We start from the raw sequence: 16,455 nt of genomic DNA, 5'->3' as shown, positions 1-16,455 counted from the left end.
TTCTATTAATAAGAAAAAGTGCTTGTTTGCATAATTGCGAATATAGAATTTGTATAATGGAATGTTCGGATGTTAGGATAATGTTAGGAGATATAATTATTATTTTTATTATAGTTATTCTGACATGATTTTATTATGCTTAATATTATTCTTAAGTTTCGATCGTTTCTAAAAAGGAATATTTATTTGTTTCTCAACAATTACGATGATCTTAATTACGGTGAAAGTTTATGATATTAAATAATGATTTAGATTGCTTTGGATATGTTAATTAAGAGAAAGGAATGGAGAAACTTTCAAAGAAAAATTGGATTTAATTAAAAGTTTCAAAACTGATTGAACGGTTTTTAAAAATTTTTTTTTATCCATTTTCATCACGATCAATGCTTTATAGAAGAAAATATAAAGTTTCGATAAAAATATATCGAAATTTCACTTCTCACTTTCATTTTGTAATATTGTGCAGTGATGCGTATATAACTGTATTTAAAAAGAATTTTTCAGATCTTTTTAAATTTTTCCATAAAAAGTCCATCGTGTCTTAATCGAAGAGTTTTAAAGACAACTAGGCAAGTAGAATATCTGAAGTCACGTTTAAGTTAAATGTACCTACTTTGAAATTCCAAGTGCAAGTTCATGTAACTTTATCGAAACACAAGATCCTTAAATGTTCATTATCGAGTAATCTTTACAAAGATATTTTGGATTTGCAAATTCTTACAACGTTGTATCGATTTATAAGTAAGTTTTGAAATGATGGACAAATCTTCTTGAAGATATTTTAAATTGAGATTCGTTGGGATACAAAATGGGATACATAAGAAGTTTAATTTTTATAAAAATATATTTTATATTTAATTTATATTTATAATTCTAAAGTAAATTCTTTGCCCCGTATTGAATGATAATTTTAAAACAATATTTGAATGAAATGGTGCACAAATCTTTTTAAAGTATTTATATTGAATATAATTTCGATTTACATTCGTTAAAATATTATTTATGGAAAGAGATAAAATTAATTAATCGCGTATATATTTAATAATTTTTATTCGTATCCTTTTTATTTAAATTCAATTCAATTAAATTAAATTCAATCATCAAATTTGCGTGTTGATAATTACAAAAAAAAGAAAAGTGCATTTTTAATAATAATATCTTACATTCATCGAAGATTTTAAATTTTTACGCGCTCACGAAATTATGAATTTGCGTGCGAGAATTAAATTAATTCGGAGAATGATCGAATCTCTGTGTTCGTTGAAAAGATGAATGATGTGGCATTTTATGATCGAACTAATCTTGGAATGCTATTGCACGCTACAAAAAACACGTAGCTAGTGAAAGTACGTATTTTCTCGCTCGCATATTTCCGATAATGCAACTGTAATCTATAATCTAAACGTTTTCTAAAATTTTTTGTCACCAAATGATTATTGCGATATTCGCTTCGTGTGACTCTCAACTTGAAATTCGTAATGCGATTTATAACTCAAGATTAAGAGTATGTTGAAGAATCTTTAAGAGAATCATTATTAAAATTTCACTTCAACTAGATTAGAACAGATTAAAAAAATGTTAGAATTTAGCGAACGATAGAGATTCACAATTGAAAGTACAGAGATTTGTTATATAAAAGGGTCGAATTATAATACATTTATCTTATTTCGAAAGTATACCGATAGTTTTTTATAATTCTGTACTTATCCTCCGTATCGATACTCGTGGAACAAACGTTTGAAAGAAAAAGGAACACCGTTTCACCGAGAGCCGTTCCACATTCGATGTTCGCCACGCTCGATGTGATACGTTACTCTTGAATTCTCTCCAAAAGTGGATTCTAGTCGGATTTTCGAATTTACCCGATTTTCTCGTATATTCATCTTCAATTTATCGCGAAGTAAAGGCAGATGCAAAGCGAATCGATCAATGAAAACTTGCAATTTCGATAGAAATTCCCTGGTTCTCGGATAACTGGTATCAGATCGATTATCCCGAAATGTTTCAATTTCTTCTTCAGCTTCCTTGGAAAATAGGTATATTTTCAGAGTTGGAGAAAAGAATATAAAAAAAGAAATCGTTGTTCCAACTTTTTAAAAATGAGAAGGGAAAATTCCTCTCTTCGATTTCTTCGAATTTATAAATTTAAGTTTCACCAAGACGAAGCTAAAAATATACACTTTCGTCAAATTCCAAGATGACAGACGCATAGAATTTCCGGGATGTAAATCTCGAAGGAGGCAACAAAATGCAGCCGCAAGATTAATACACTTCCCCCTATCACTCCGTGTCTCTTGAGTTTGACTGCGACAATCTCGAGGAAATCTCGCTCGATCATAGTCGGGAAATGCAGACAGATCCTTCCATAGCGGCGACGTTTAGATAAATAGGAATGTATCCAAAAAGAGGGGGCATACGAGGGCAATAGCTGGGCCGGGGATAAGCGAGGATGCGAAATGGCCTCGCCGTAACGGGAAAAATACGAAACGCGGCTACGTGTGCCGTGTACGTTTCCTCTCGTAGTTTTCCTCGTCTAGACGCGTGCGTATGTATACAACCGACGATAATACATAACCCTCCCCCAGTACGAGGAGGATACGGAAGGCTCGAGGCAACGAGATTACAGGAGGAGTAGGAAGAAGGGAGGGAAAATTTTTTGAAATTAAGAGTAAAACCTCCTCTAAAAAGACCTCTTCGTTTCAATTTTTTGAAATCATCCAAAGGGAGTGGAGTGATTATTCGCGGATTATTCGTCGATAAGTAAATAGCAAGGTTACTTAAACTACTATAATCGACGTTTGTCGACTAGTTCTTAACTGCGGAGTGGGGGAAGGCCGCGTTTTTCTACCCTCTTTTCTCGCTACGGGCCCACCACCATCGACACCACCACCACGAAACTTCTCTGTAAACTATGGATTATCGGTTGCCACTATCCCCCACCACATTGGATCGCATTGATAGTTGGACGGGAACCATCTAACAATGGACGAACACTCCGTGAGATTAGGGGGCACTTTATAAATGGCCGGCCACCAGGGGAATAGCTGTGAAACGTTATCGACAAGTTCGATGACACGCGTCTCGCCGTTAGTGCTTGTGCTCTGTGGTGTTTAACTGGCTTTCTAAGTGGCTGGTAGTCGGCCGACACGCCACGGGTGAGTAGAGAAGGTATACATAGCCTGGAAGGTATAGCGGGTCCTCGATGGGTTACCCAGGTTCCTCGTGGTGGTGTTCGCGGTGACATCGGCGCAGACAAGATGTATCGATTACTGATACTTAAGCATTGGCGGCGTGTGCGATGAGTTGGACTAGCTAGCGTCGTCGTTTAGCGGAGACGAGGTTTTCTCGGGGTAAACGTTCGATTTTCGTGCGAGCGGTGCTGGTAATTAGTCGCCGCGATTGACACGCAATTAGAGTAGCGGGTGAAAAAAGAAGGAAAGAAAGAAAGAAAGGTAACGAGGGGGTAGCTTGTTTCGAAAATTTCTTCCACAGTAATTACGAGTTGTGACATAATGCCATTTGAATTGTTAAAAATATTCGCGCCGAGTTTCGAAGTTGATTACGATTTTTAAAAAATTCTTTACAAGATATTTCGAGTATTTTCTTTTATAGATACTGTTTGTTAATAATTCCTACGACAGATATCTACGAAACTATTGTTGCAATCACGTAGTATCGCTACGTGTAATCGTTTTAAACTAACCCCATTATAAGGTGTGCCGGGTTTCGAAAACAAGGTATCGTCTTTGGCAATTATCGATAATCGATAGATGATGGTTCCGTTACGATGTATCTAACGAATTACACGTGTGTATAGCTTGATAATTCGAGACAGCTAATAACAGTTTCCACCGACTATTTGATAAGCTAGTGTACAGCTATTAACATTTGATAAATGATCCGGTATTAAAGGCTTAGCCGGCCGCTGGTTCAATCGTCAATGGCCGCTAATGAATAAACATCAAGTAACCGGCGAAATTAGACCACTCTACATGTTCACGGCGCAAGGATGTATTAAATCATTCGATAGCTAGTTAACAAGCGATATTGAAACGATGAAATTTCGTGGCGGGAAGCAGTTCGAGGCAAGAATCAATGACCTCAAACTCGAACAAACGATATATATATATACATATATAAAATTGTTTGAGAGTACATTTATCGGTTGATTAAAAATATAATAATAATTTGAATAATTGAGAATAACGATAGGTATCTCGTTTTATGCATGATAATACAATTGGCTGATATTCCGGATAGTCGAGCGAGCGGGCCTGTATTTCGACAAACCGGTTAGAATCCTAATTTGCTCATCAAAGTCGGTACGCGATACCGAAGCAATATGTACACACGTGTCTGTATTTCGATCGACTGCGTAATGATAATATAGAATTGCTGATGGCATTGCAAGCAATTCCTAATGAGGTATTTAATCCTGAAGATGGAACCTCCATTCCAATCAGAGAATTTCATGCGTTGAATATACGCACGTGCGGGTAATATTCTCGACTCGGATAACAATTTGCCCATTTAATCTATAACGTTATTAAACTAAATTTAATCGAAATTATTGCGATTCGTCACCGATTGATTACGATTCTACGCGAAAAATAGTTCGAACGTTGTATATTTACGGGAAATTGGTTGATTAATTTATACCCATATATACATATATACGCGGGAGCCGTGTATCGTGGATGTTTGTCAAACAATCCGAAGCATTTGGGGAATTTTCGAACGCGTTCGGCAATCTACGAGACGATGTTGCGAAGCTTGTATCCTCGCTGGAACAAGCCACTAGGAACATTTTCCGTGATGCTTGCAACTTTGAAAGATTATAACTCGAACGGAAGCGTTATACGAGGCGAGGCTTATATCACGTTGTTTCGTTACAACTAGACGAGAACAACTAGGGGAAAATCTCATTTTGCCAAACGATGCGGATAACGAAAGTTTCCCGCGCCGAGTTTAAAATCGATTAATTAATAATATCATCGATTGATCTGTGGTGTATAGTAATTTTCAAGAGAATCGATAAAATTCAATCAATTTTATTAATGGATTGGATAGTTTCTCCATTGTATACAATTTCCTTCGTTCCAACGTGAGTGCTAGGGAAATGAAATTTTCATCGCGTCGTGTTTTCATTTTTTGTCCTTGCGCGTTAGAGCTTCTATTCGGAGAATCCATTTCCTGCGTGGTGACAAATATTCGAGTTACAATAGAACGCGATATTCTGGACAGATTTTTTCCAACATTATCTTTTCGAATCTGTCAATTTTTTATATAGAGAGATTAATATGAAATATTTATATAGAAGAAAAAAATCGAAAGTATCTCAAATTACACGTGTTATTCCCATTAAATGACTCGCTTGCTTGCTTCTTTGAAAGGAGTTTGTGAGTTTGTTATTAAGTCACTTGTTTTTCCCAATCAAGCTAATCATATTTTTCTTACTTACTCAGAAAAGTATTTGTGCATTATCTTACAAATTTACCTAACCTAAAAATTCTAATTTTAATGAAACTTTATATAGAGCGTAATGGGCTATTCATTCCTTAATGGAATATCACTTTGAACAGAATAAAATCAATCGTTAAGGTAATTTTGTTTTAACTAAGGAAGCTGTAACTATTTATAAAAACAAAAAAAAAAGTAATAAAACTGCAAAGGTACGAATACATTTGAGAGTATTATTATTATTATTATTCAATAATGAATATTGCAATCGAGAGTGAAAGCTATTTCTGAATAATCAATTCTCATTTAATAGCTGATTGCGAGAAATATTCTCGAGAACAATTCTCGAGGGATTGATTTCAAAAAAATCTACACTTTCTTATACAGGATATTAATATATTCGTGGAACATAATAAAAGATCGATTTTCTAGAAAGCAAATATAAAAGTCGATAAACGTGCAAAGAGTAAGTAAGCTTATTCATTAAGTTTATTTCATTTAAGTCTATTAAATGAAGAACGACACGGCGGAAATAAAACTGTCTCACTTTGCTCTGCCTCTTGCTTCATCTAATACAAATTTAAATTTCTTTTAACTTCTTGTCCACCAGTGCTGCTTTTGCTTTAATTTTTATGAATAATATCAACGCATATTGTACATAATCCATTATGCTCTACACGCAAAGTTTCATTAAAAACTTCATAAAAATTTTCCTTCTGACAACTTATCAATCACGAGTTTACACGGGCTAATATAATTATACATACAAAAATGCATGCAAAGATTTCTGTCCCTCGTTATACGCGAAGATACGGTTCCTCAACAATCTCGAGAAAACTCGATTCTTGCTCTACTCGAGTCGAGTCAAAATAAGAAGACTGGAGAGAGAGAGAGATTCGTGTCATTAATTCGCAGTTTTCTCACATTATCAGATCTCCTCCCCTCCAAGCGAACAGTTAACGAACGTTAAATACGTTCACCGAAAGCTTTAACTCTCATCGGGTCGTCTTCCTTTCTCGATTATTCTTTTTTCTCCTTTTTTCTCGCGAACGAAGGTTCCCCGGTTTCTGGGGAGCATTTCTCAAACTGCAATTTCCTCTGCTACTCCCATTACGGCCCTGTTGGTTACACAAATCGCAAAGGCATCATTAACAGATGAAGATAATTACAAAGCGTTGTTGCACAGCGCTATCCACTGTGGGCTTCTGGGCAATCGAGCGTGGATTTAATATCTGCGAATGGTCACGCTGGTTTCACCGCGTGTTCATGCCATTCGGAAGGCGTGATATGAAGCAAAATGGGGTTTTGAGAAGGGGAGCGGAGGGAGGTTATAAAAACTTGGGCGAGAAATTTCGATTGCAACAGGATTCGTTCCTGTTAGATAAAGTTTCGAAATGGAACGTTTAATTAGAATTATAAATCATGGTAGAGGACTTGGACGGGTAACGATGGATGCAAGTTTTCGAAATATTAAAGAAATGAATATTTAATTGGCATTGGCATAATTTGGTTAACAGAAGTTTCTATTTATTGGCAATTTATCCAGTTTATATTTAGAATATTCTTGTGCTTGTGATTAATTGGGAATTCGTTAATCAATGATTTAATTATTCATCCGATTTGTTATTCGAAATTTAGCAGAGGAGATATTTGGTTAATTAAGTAGAAAGGAACAAATCCAATTTAAAGAAATATAAGAGTTTGTTAATATTGTGAATATTGAGATTGAATAATAATAGTAAGTTTTCTTATTTAAAAACAAATGCAAGTATAATTAATTCTCATAAATAACATCTACACAGAATGAATTTACGTATATTTTAATTTTTGAATCAAATATTTTAAATGTTACGATAAAGGAAGAAATGGATCAATTTCTATATTTTTAGATTTCTTTTGTAAAAATTTTAAATTCATCAATGAGAGAAATTAATAATTAAATAATTATATATTAAATAATAATATGTTTCATGTTTTAATAACTGTCTAGTTTTATTCAACTTTTTCCAATTTTACAATATTACTCTACTCTTTTTTTTTTTAAAGTTTTATTTTATCTAAAACAAGATTTCAATCGATAAAAGTATCATATTTTTATTTATTTTTACGAAAAATTGTACGTTTGATTTTTACGTGATTTCAAACATATATATTCTTTTAGCGAACTTTTTCGTGTATTTGATAAGCGCAAAGAAAAATTCTTTCAATAAAAAAAAAAATAATGAAAATTTTTGACAATTTAATTTAAAAATAACTGAGATGGATTAATATTTGCCTGAAGATAGTTCTAATTATTTATTCTACATCTTGAGTTTAAAAATATGATAATTTTTTTTCCAAACTTGCCCCCAAAAATTGTATTTTAACGATGAAATAACACCTTTTAAAAAAAATTAGAATGATAAAAAGATTAGAGGCTTCTGATATCTAACCAGCAATAATAATAATCACCAATAATTATATTAAGATAGCATTGGTAGTAAAAATAACCATTGTGTAGAAACATCTACACAAGTCACAATCTCGAATTCGCAAATTTAATTCAACTTTATCGAATCTTCTATTATTCGAAACAACATTTCCAAATTTATTCTTCGCGAAATTATTCTTCTCGAACGAAATGGGAGGGCGAATAAATCGACGAAGGATGACGATAGATGGCGATCCTTGCTTAAAATCTATCTCCGATCTTCCCCGGGTATTAACACCGAAAATTCAATTCGGTTTATCGGCGACGTTATCGCGAGCGTCACCGTAGCTGTCAGCCAAACGTTTCACTGTATCACGGCAGAACAACGGGACAATAATTTCAACGTACGTGTACTCGCCGTGTCAGTTCCATCGATACCGTTCGCTTGACGGTTCATCATTCGTGTCGCGGCCACGTATCTCGCCGATCGATGCGCCCAATTTTTATGATCCGGCATAGAAAACGAGAAGGAAATTGCCATCGTGTCGAAAGACAAGCTTTTTACGAGCGAAAGTTGCGACAGCGACTCGGTTTGATGCCCGCTACGTGTCGTAAATCATCGTTTCCCGAATTTCGAAAGGATGTTTTACAAGAACACGGTTAATGAGAGAAGAGATTAGCGATTGAATACATATGCATTAATAATTTTTTTCACGGTACCCGCGCGCACTGAATTAATTTCTAATTATTATCGCAAGAGTAACGGCGCGGAGAGAGGGAAAGAGAGAGGGAGAGAAGTGTGCGATGAAATATCGGCAATTATTTTCAATCTGTCAAAATGTGTATGCCGTGCAGATATTAATGACACGAGATTACGTGTATTTATTGCGAGCGGGTATCGTAGATTGGAGGAACGTCGACTGTTATTATGCTGTGTATAATATGAAAATGTTTATTATTAATATCTATGGTATCGTGTTCTTTATAACATTAATATGAAAATGAATAAAATCATTATGGTTTCTCTCCTTTTTCTTTAAACCTGCGATAGCTCAATTAATTTGCAATCTGCGAGAAGTTGAATTTCTATTTGTTATAACACTTGTTATGTCAATTAATGAAGTTCATATTTTAATTTTTGTATCATTTGATAGTATTTTTAGTGTAGTAAAATTTTGATATTATTTTTTTCTTTTAACTAATACAAATATCATTAAAATTTCGCAAAATTCTTCTCACGTTTACATTTGCATAAACATATTATTCTAGTAGATCCCCTCTGTTTGCAGAACGATTTTATTTATTATTACTCTAAATCTCTATATTTAAATTGCATATTCGAATTTGATATCGCATTTGGCCCGTAACATTGCGATTACTCTTTTGCATTTTATCTCTGCGCAATTTTACATTTATTTATATCAAATAATTACGTACCCGTAAAAGGTTAATTTATCTTCATAATTATTATGATTTATCAGTTTTAATTCATTATCCATTTGTTTGAATTTTTTAAGTAAAAATAACATTTCAGCTTATTCACTTATTTTAAAACCCACTAGCCAATTCATAACTGTCAATGTTGCCAATATACCTCCAATTTATGTATCACGTTACTCGACCTCTTTTCTTATTACGAGGATCTCGATTTCAGACAAGTTGATATTTCTTCGAAATTGTCCAAGCAGGTTAATCCTCCGTAAATAACATAATACCGACCCCTCTGGTCGTAACTCGTTCGACGTCAAACTGTTACGAACATACGTATCGGTTAAGGAAAAGGAAGCTTTCCATACATCGTGAAATATCTTTTCCGCGGCACGGAAGTCGTAGTCGTGGCTTTATGCACCGATCAGATGCAGAATCGTACGTGTGCCAATCGAATTTATTAATGCAAAATCGGACATCTGGTTGAACGTATTTCGGCCAGATTCCAAATTAATAAAATTTCTACTACGCCAGTTTCATATCGAAGCGATAAAGAATTCTCAGGATCTTTCATTCTCTCTCTACGCCTCTAATTTCTCTCCGGAATAATTCACGGTGTACGAAATCGTTTTCGAATGCATTAAACTTTTCGATTGAATCTCTCTGGGTATTTCGTTCTTTCTTCTATCGATTAATTTGCGCTATTCAGACGTGCTCTGTAAATAATCAAATTGCATCGTAGATAATTTAATCTGTTTCTGAATTTATCTTATCGTTCGAGAACTCTATTTTCCGTCCTGCGATAAAGAGTGTTGCACGTGTTATGCATTACGAGCGATGATTATCACAAAAATAATGAAATAATTTTTCCAGAAATCATATCTGTTTCGTAGCTACGTTACGCAATCAACTATATCTAATTTGCTATCAGTTCGTGTGTAACGTTAACATTCTTTTTATTTCAGATTAAAAGTTTTCATAATTTAACATCATTTTATAAACGTAATGCTCACAATGAAGCATTTAGTTATCTTTCATATTCATTTTTAAATTGTCAAGAGTAATAACGCAAAATGATATCACAATTTTAGTTTAATTAAACGAGTTAAATTTTCAATGTTACGTTTATAAATGGGATATTAAGCTCGATATAAAAGAGCGAAACAATGTAAATGTAAAAAATTAATATCGATATCGTTCATAGATATGTCCAATGATTCTTTCCAACGATGCATAAAATAGAAATTAGAAGAATCTTCTTAGAAACTGTACGAACGATCATGTTTCACGTCCTCCAATCCAAGATCCATTCCACATCATTGGTCATCGATAATGGTGTCCAATGATCGCCCGCGAAAGCTATTAATTGCGGCGTTGGAAAGCATTATTTATTTTATCGCATTTACGCAGCATCACCGTTTAGCGAACACCTTCCCCTTAGATCGCCTTAAATGAAAAATGGTTCCTAGATTTACCTCACGGTTGACTTTATTCCCCCTAATCCCCTTCGCCGGTAGCATTAAACGAGCGCTCAATTAAATTAAGACTATTAAGGGCGCTTATTGCCTCCTTCAATCGCGTAATTTATTTCAGCATCGTTTAATGTATTTCCAAGGAAAGTTATAAATTTATAATAAGCTTGTCAAAAGCTCGAGACATTTCGCCCTCTCCGGGCCCCTCTCTGGAAATGGCCGCCCCGTAATAGAGGCAGCTAACTTCCTTATATCTGGGAAATTACGCCTATCGGCCGGTGCCGCGTGTTCCTCTTCTTCTCGCGTGTACGATGATGCGACGGAAGTGCATGCAATTACCCCGCTTTTATATCGTACGTATAATTGACAGTCATATCGCCAAGCTTAATATGGGTAATCGTGTTAATTAATTAACGCAGCTATGGTGCCAGGTAATTAAAGTATCCGTATTATATTTAATATGAACGGAAATTTTATCCAGGCGGCCGATCGTAAAATTTAATGGGAAGGGAGGATGACTTTTTTTTCCCCTGAAAGTTTTAACAGGGGAATCGATCAATTTTCAAATTAAGAGAGAGAGAGAGAGAGAGATTGGAGAGGATGTACACTACCACGGTGACTACTCGGCAGTCGGAGGAGGAGAAGAAGAAGGACGACAATCGGACGGTGGAGGAGGACGTGGAACCAGTTCCACTCGGGGAACGAACCCCGGCCAGGCTACGGATAATATGGCGAAATGTGATTGGTATCATTGTGCTTCATTTCCTCGCCGTTTACGGTTTCGTGAACGGTTATCGAGATGCCAAGCTGTGGACATGGATTTGGAGTAAGTACAATCTTGTATCTCGTTTTACTTACTTTTTTTTTACTTCTTTCGAATTTTTCTTTTTATCGAATCGATCTTTCTTCTTGTTCAAATTGATTTATTCGATCGTTTTTGAATATTTTTATTAACAGAAACTTGAGTTTTATTCGTTCTTTTTTTCAATAACAAGATCGAGACTTTTCTTTCGACCGAAAGTTTTTTTCTTTTCTTTTCACGTTACGTTATTTTCATCAAGATATCGGGTACGGTGTTGTTGCCGGCTTCGGAATAACAGCAGGGGCTCATCGACTGTGGGCGCATAAAAGTTATTCCGCCAAGACTCCTTTGCGAATCTTTTTGGCTTATTTGTATTGCATGGCTGGACAGGTAAGTTAAACTCTTTCAATGAATCTTTCCGAAATTATTCCATTCTGATTTCTTTCATTCAATAATTATCTAAAATTGATATGTATTTAATCACTTAAACCAAATCGTCTCTCATCTCGCGAATTTAAAAGATTCTTAAGCAATTTAAATTGTCTCGAATATTTAATAATTGTTAAAAATATTCAACTTTTATGGTACGCGACAAAAAGATAGCACGTTATTTAATAATTTTCAGTGGGTACAGTAAGCACACATTGAGAAAATTTTTCCCAATTCCCGAACAAATACTATTCTCTATCGTTCTTACCCTTCATACGAACACACAGAACAAATTCCATACGAAGCATTGGTCTCGAAGGAGCACCGAGAATTACAGGATACGTGCAATCGTTTTGTCGTGTAAATATATCCCGAATGACATCACAGATATTTTTTTCCCCATTCAGACGCACTTTTACAAATGGATACGGGACCACAGGACGCACCACAGATACACGGAAACGTGCGCCGATCCACACGACGCGACTCGTGGATTCTTCTTCTCCCATATCGGTTGGCTGATGGTTAAACGGGACCCGGCAGTGAAGGAGTACGGTAGTAAAATCGATATGAGCGACATCGCAGCCGATCCCGTGATAAAATTCTTCGACAAGTAAGACATCTCACCCCTTAAAAACGGTCGTCGAGCACAGGCAACCGGCACGCGTCCGATGATATCATGAATTTCTCGTGCAACGCCTCGCGTTAAATTTTGATCGGGTTCAAGTAATATTCTCCAGAAGACGTAACAACTTGAGTTCTCTGAAAAAGGCCGCCCCTCCCCACGACTCCTCCTTAACATTTCCTCCAGTTATTGTCTCCGTTCCAGGTATTACGAGGTCATTATGCTCACGTTGTGCTTCGCGATGCCGATATTGGTGCCGATCCTTGTGTGGGACGAGACGTGGTTCATAAGCGTTCACGCGGCCCTCATTCGCTACGTGTGGTCGTTGCACGCAACTTTTGTCGTGAACAGTTTCGCCCATATGTGGGGAAATCGACCGTACAACAGGCAAGTCTCGCCGCGTTGTTCGTCTTCCCTCTTGCAAGTTAATTAAAAGTTTTGAGCGAGGTGAGGCGAGTTTTTCAAGCGCGATTTAACCCCGTTTCCTCCGGCTGCAGGAGGGTGAAACCGACGGAGAACCCGGCCGTGTCTTTCTTCGCACTGGGTGAAGGTTGGCATAATTACCATCACTCCTTCCCGTGGGATTACAAGGCTGCTGAACTGGGCGCGTACGGCCTGAATCCAACCACCGGTTTCATAGAGTTGATGGCGCTTGTGGGGTTGGCATATGACTTAAAAACACCGAGGAAGGAGTTGGTCGATCGTACGATCGCGAGGAAGGGCGACGGTACCAGTAGCCTATGGGGACGTCGGAGATGTTGAGAGGAAAGATCTCGAAAAGATCAAGAGGAAGATGCGTAGCAAAGATGTTCACAAGTTCTTGAGTATAACAAAAAAATGTAGAATTGCAGAGAAAGAATCATATTGTGAGAAAAATATCTCACAGTTCCGAAGAAATTTCGATTTTAAACAATCTCAAAAAGAAATACATATTCGTTATTTATAAAAATGATATTTTTATAAATAATGATAGAAGATAGCTCGGATAAATATGGAATATTTAATAATTTGAACGAATTTCCATAGAAGAAATTTTATTTTTAAGTAACGTTAAATACCAAGTAGAAATATCTACCCTAAAGCTTGCGAGCATTCCCGAGCATTCGGTATTTTTAAAAGAAAGGAAAAATAAATTAATGAGAAATATTTAAATAGATGGAAACGTCCTCTTTATTCGAATACCGACATCGAATATTTGACATCAGATTTGTATGCCTCGGACGTCACGCGAATCTTTTCACCTTGTCACTCCACGTTTGTTTAACAGGTTGACGCGTATCGGTCTAGATCAGGAATATGCGTGAGCACGTACGCGTCATAATACCGAGTCCGATAAATGCGCGAATAAACAGTTTCGTCGTGTACACGCGCCTCCCTCCGTCTCATATTCGAGTATATTTGTTAAAGAAAACGAGGATCGGTGAAATCGAAGCGGCGAGTATGTGCACCACCGTGGATGGCCGTGTGCAAAGTACGATAGGGCGATTACAGAAGGTAATCGGGATAGATTCGCGTTAATTAGCGAGGATATTTGCAGTGACACGTAACGCTGTATCGGAGATGGAACGAGTGAAACGAGAAAGCGTACAGGATGCTTTCATGGAAGTTTGTCTCGCAAATGCAAATAACATTTGCAAATGAAACGAAATAAGGCTTACTTTGCCAAGGAACTTCACGAATTTCCCCCCGTTGTAGCATATATACAACCGTCAGCGTTGAGCTGACAGCAAACTTTAAACATGGTTCGCAGCGTTTGCTGCGAGCTTCAAATTCTAACGGGTGGAGACGTGAGAACTATTTGTTTCGATTATATATATATATATATATAGTATATATAGTGCGTGCGAAGCGCTTTTAAAAGGAAACGTTTTCGAAGCATGGCCCCGTGGCTTGTTACGCATCGCGTTGTTCATTTATTCAAGAAGTCCGTAGAAGAGTTGTCCAAAAGCGGCCTTGTTCCGACCCGGCATTAAACCGGTGAAAGCAAAGGTGAAGGGTTGTCGTTTCAGAAGGTACGGTAATGAATGCTGCAGTAATGAACCGTGTTTACCCTATGCATTCGACTTGTCAACCCGTGTGCAACACGGTTTATTTTCGGTTGGTCCTCCGTTGCTTTCCATTGTCCCTTCGAAACGCCGACTACTTTCGGCAGCAAATTTATTATACAAAGATAGGAATAAAGAATGTTGTCGAAATATTGTAAAATATTATGAATTATAATTATCTCTTTTTCGAAATAAATTAGTTAATTACTTTTTATCGCGTAATATTATTACTAGAGCTACAATAGGAATTAAATTCTTTGCAATTAAGAAAACTGATAATTTTCCACCGATCCAAAATCAAATCAGCAATCTCGCGGAAGTAAGAGAGACATTTTCAAGCCGACAAATAGCGGCTTTTAATAAGTTTTTAATCGTTCGCCAATCCACTTCCATTTGTCGTTTAAAGTCGATTAACGGGCTGTTCAACTCAAAATCGAAACAATTCCGGTTGATTTCGGTCTAGGTATGGGGCACCGGAAATTTCGTATGAATTTTCATTCAGGTCGATCATTACCCGGTCGGTAATGATGGTCCCGCGTATTTTGCGTACACACGGCAACCACTTTCACTCGGCCATGCATATATATATATATAGCGCGAATTATTCAACGAAACGGCGAAAATTAATTATCGACGAAACAACGATCACTGAAGCATTAACGATGTAGTAATTACATGCTTGCTGCTCGCTATACAAAAGGAAACACGTGGTGGTGTTTGCGATCGTTTAATATTTCGCAGATTTGTATTATCCCACGCGATAGATATCGTGCATAGATTACAAGCTTTATAAATATCGCTACCGTTTTATGCTCTCTGTTGTTCGTTCCACGTTATTGTTCATCTATGCTCTAGATTATCGCTACTAGTATCCCTAGTTTATTTTTATACGCGAACGAGAGAGGGAGAGAGAGAAATGCCAAGCGAGACACGAACTATCATAAAGTCAGGAAAAAATACACGTCGAGTTTCCATAAGTATGATACGAAGTCGGCGGCGTTTATAGCGAGTATTTCATATTTATAGCCAGGACAGGACATTGTTTCACCGTATGTACGGCTGTCGTCGCAGCAAGGCCACTGGCCTATGTATTTTTATCTTCGACAGATATTCTCGGATGATAGGTGGCCGATAATAACGGCGACTATAGACTACTTTTTTTTTTTTTTTTTTATTAACTGCAGGGGTGTATAATCGTTTCGGAAGGAGAACGAGCTAAAAATGGGAACGGGTAATCGATTGTACGTCGTTGTATTTCAGAGAGCGTGATAAAAATTTACGCGGGATCGCGCAATAATTTTGTCGAAATGGAATGGAGATCGAGATGCAAATCGACTCGTATTCGAGGGCTGTGAATCATTTCCTTTCTATATCTGGAAGGGTGTTTCATATTCGAACAAGGGTGTAACCAAACGTTCCTTTTTTTTTTTTTTTCTTCCGCTCAAACCTGCCATTTATCGATTCTGGTCACCTTTTAATTACGGTCTCGTCTCATCTCCAGCTTTAAAACCGATTCCGCGGCGAACCACTTCCAACATTTTTCCGGTAATTTTAGCATCGTGTATCGATTAACGATAAGAGACGAAATCAGTGTCTGCGTTTTCTCACCCTACGGCTCCCTCCACGTACTTCTGCGCGCACCTCTGTCTCACCCTCGCGGCATCGCCGAGTATTTTCCTCCATGAATTTGTTATGACCATCGCAATAGAACGGATCGATAAGACACATTCTGTCTGTGCGCGGCTCTGATGTGTCTTTTACCATCGCCTCGAGGCGGTGGAATA

The 16,455-nt window shown here is 36.8% G+C and overlaps 2 protein-coding genes across 11 annotated transcripts in view; one reads left to right on the top strand and one right to left on the bottom strand.

Annotated features, from left to right (window-relative positions):
• Positions 1-16,455, bottom strand: part of LOC107995521 (follistatin-related protein 5) — a 60,021-nt gene that overhangs the window by 35,291 nt on the left and 8,275 nt on the right. The gene's annotated exons all lie outside the window — the stretch shown is intronic.
• LOC107995523 (acyl-CoA Delta-9 desaturase-like) lies at positions 3,008-14,883 on the top strand. 6 transcript variants are annotated; one of them, XM_028665608.2, is made up of 6 exons: positions 3,008-3,155; positions 11,308-11,596; positions 11,832-11,962; positions 12,409-12,614; positions 12,831-13,013; positions 13,124-14,883. In XM_028665608.2, the coding sequence occupies exons 2-6, from the start codon at positions 11,371-11,373 to the stop codon at positions 13,386-13,388; spliced, it is 1,011 nt and encodes a 336-aa protein (XP_028521409.1). In that variant the 5' UTR covers positions 3,008-3,155; positions 11,308-11,370; the 3' UTR covers positions 13,389-14,883. The 6 variants fall into 6 exon arrangements, with proteins under 6 accessions (XP_028521409.1, XP_028521410.1, XP_061939161.1 ...); XM_028665609.2 differs by having other exon boundaries at positions 3,024-3,155; positions 11,343-11,596; XM_062083177.1 differs by having other exon boundaries at positions 3,028-3,155; positions 11,252-11,596.

The sequence above is a fragment of the Apis cerana genome, linkage group LG12, assembly GCF_029169275.1.
Source record: "Apis cerana isolate GH-2021 linkage group LG12, AcerK_1.0, whole genome shotgun sequence".
NCBI lineage: Eukaryota > Metazoa > Arthropoda > Insecta > Hymenoptera > Apidae > Apis > Apis cerana.
Note: the sequence above shows the minus strand (reverse complement) of the source record. Positions and strands in the feature narration are given on the sequence as shown.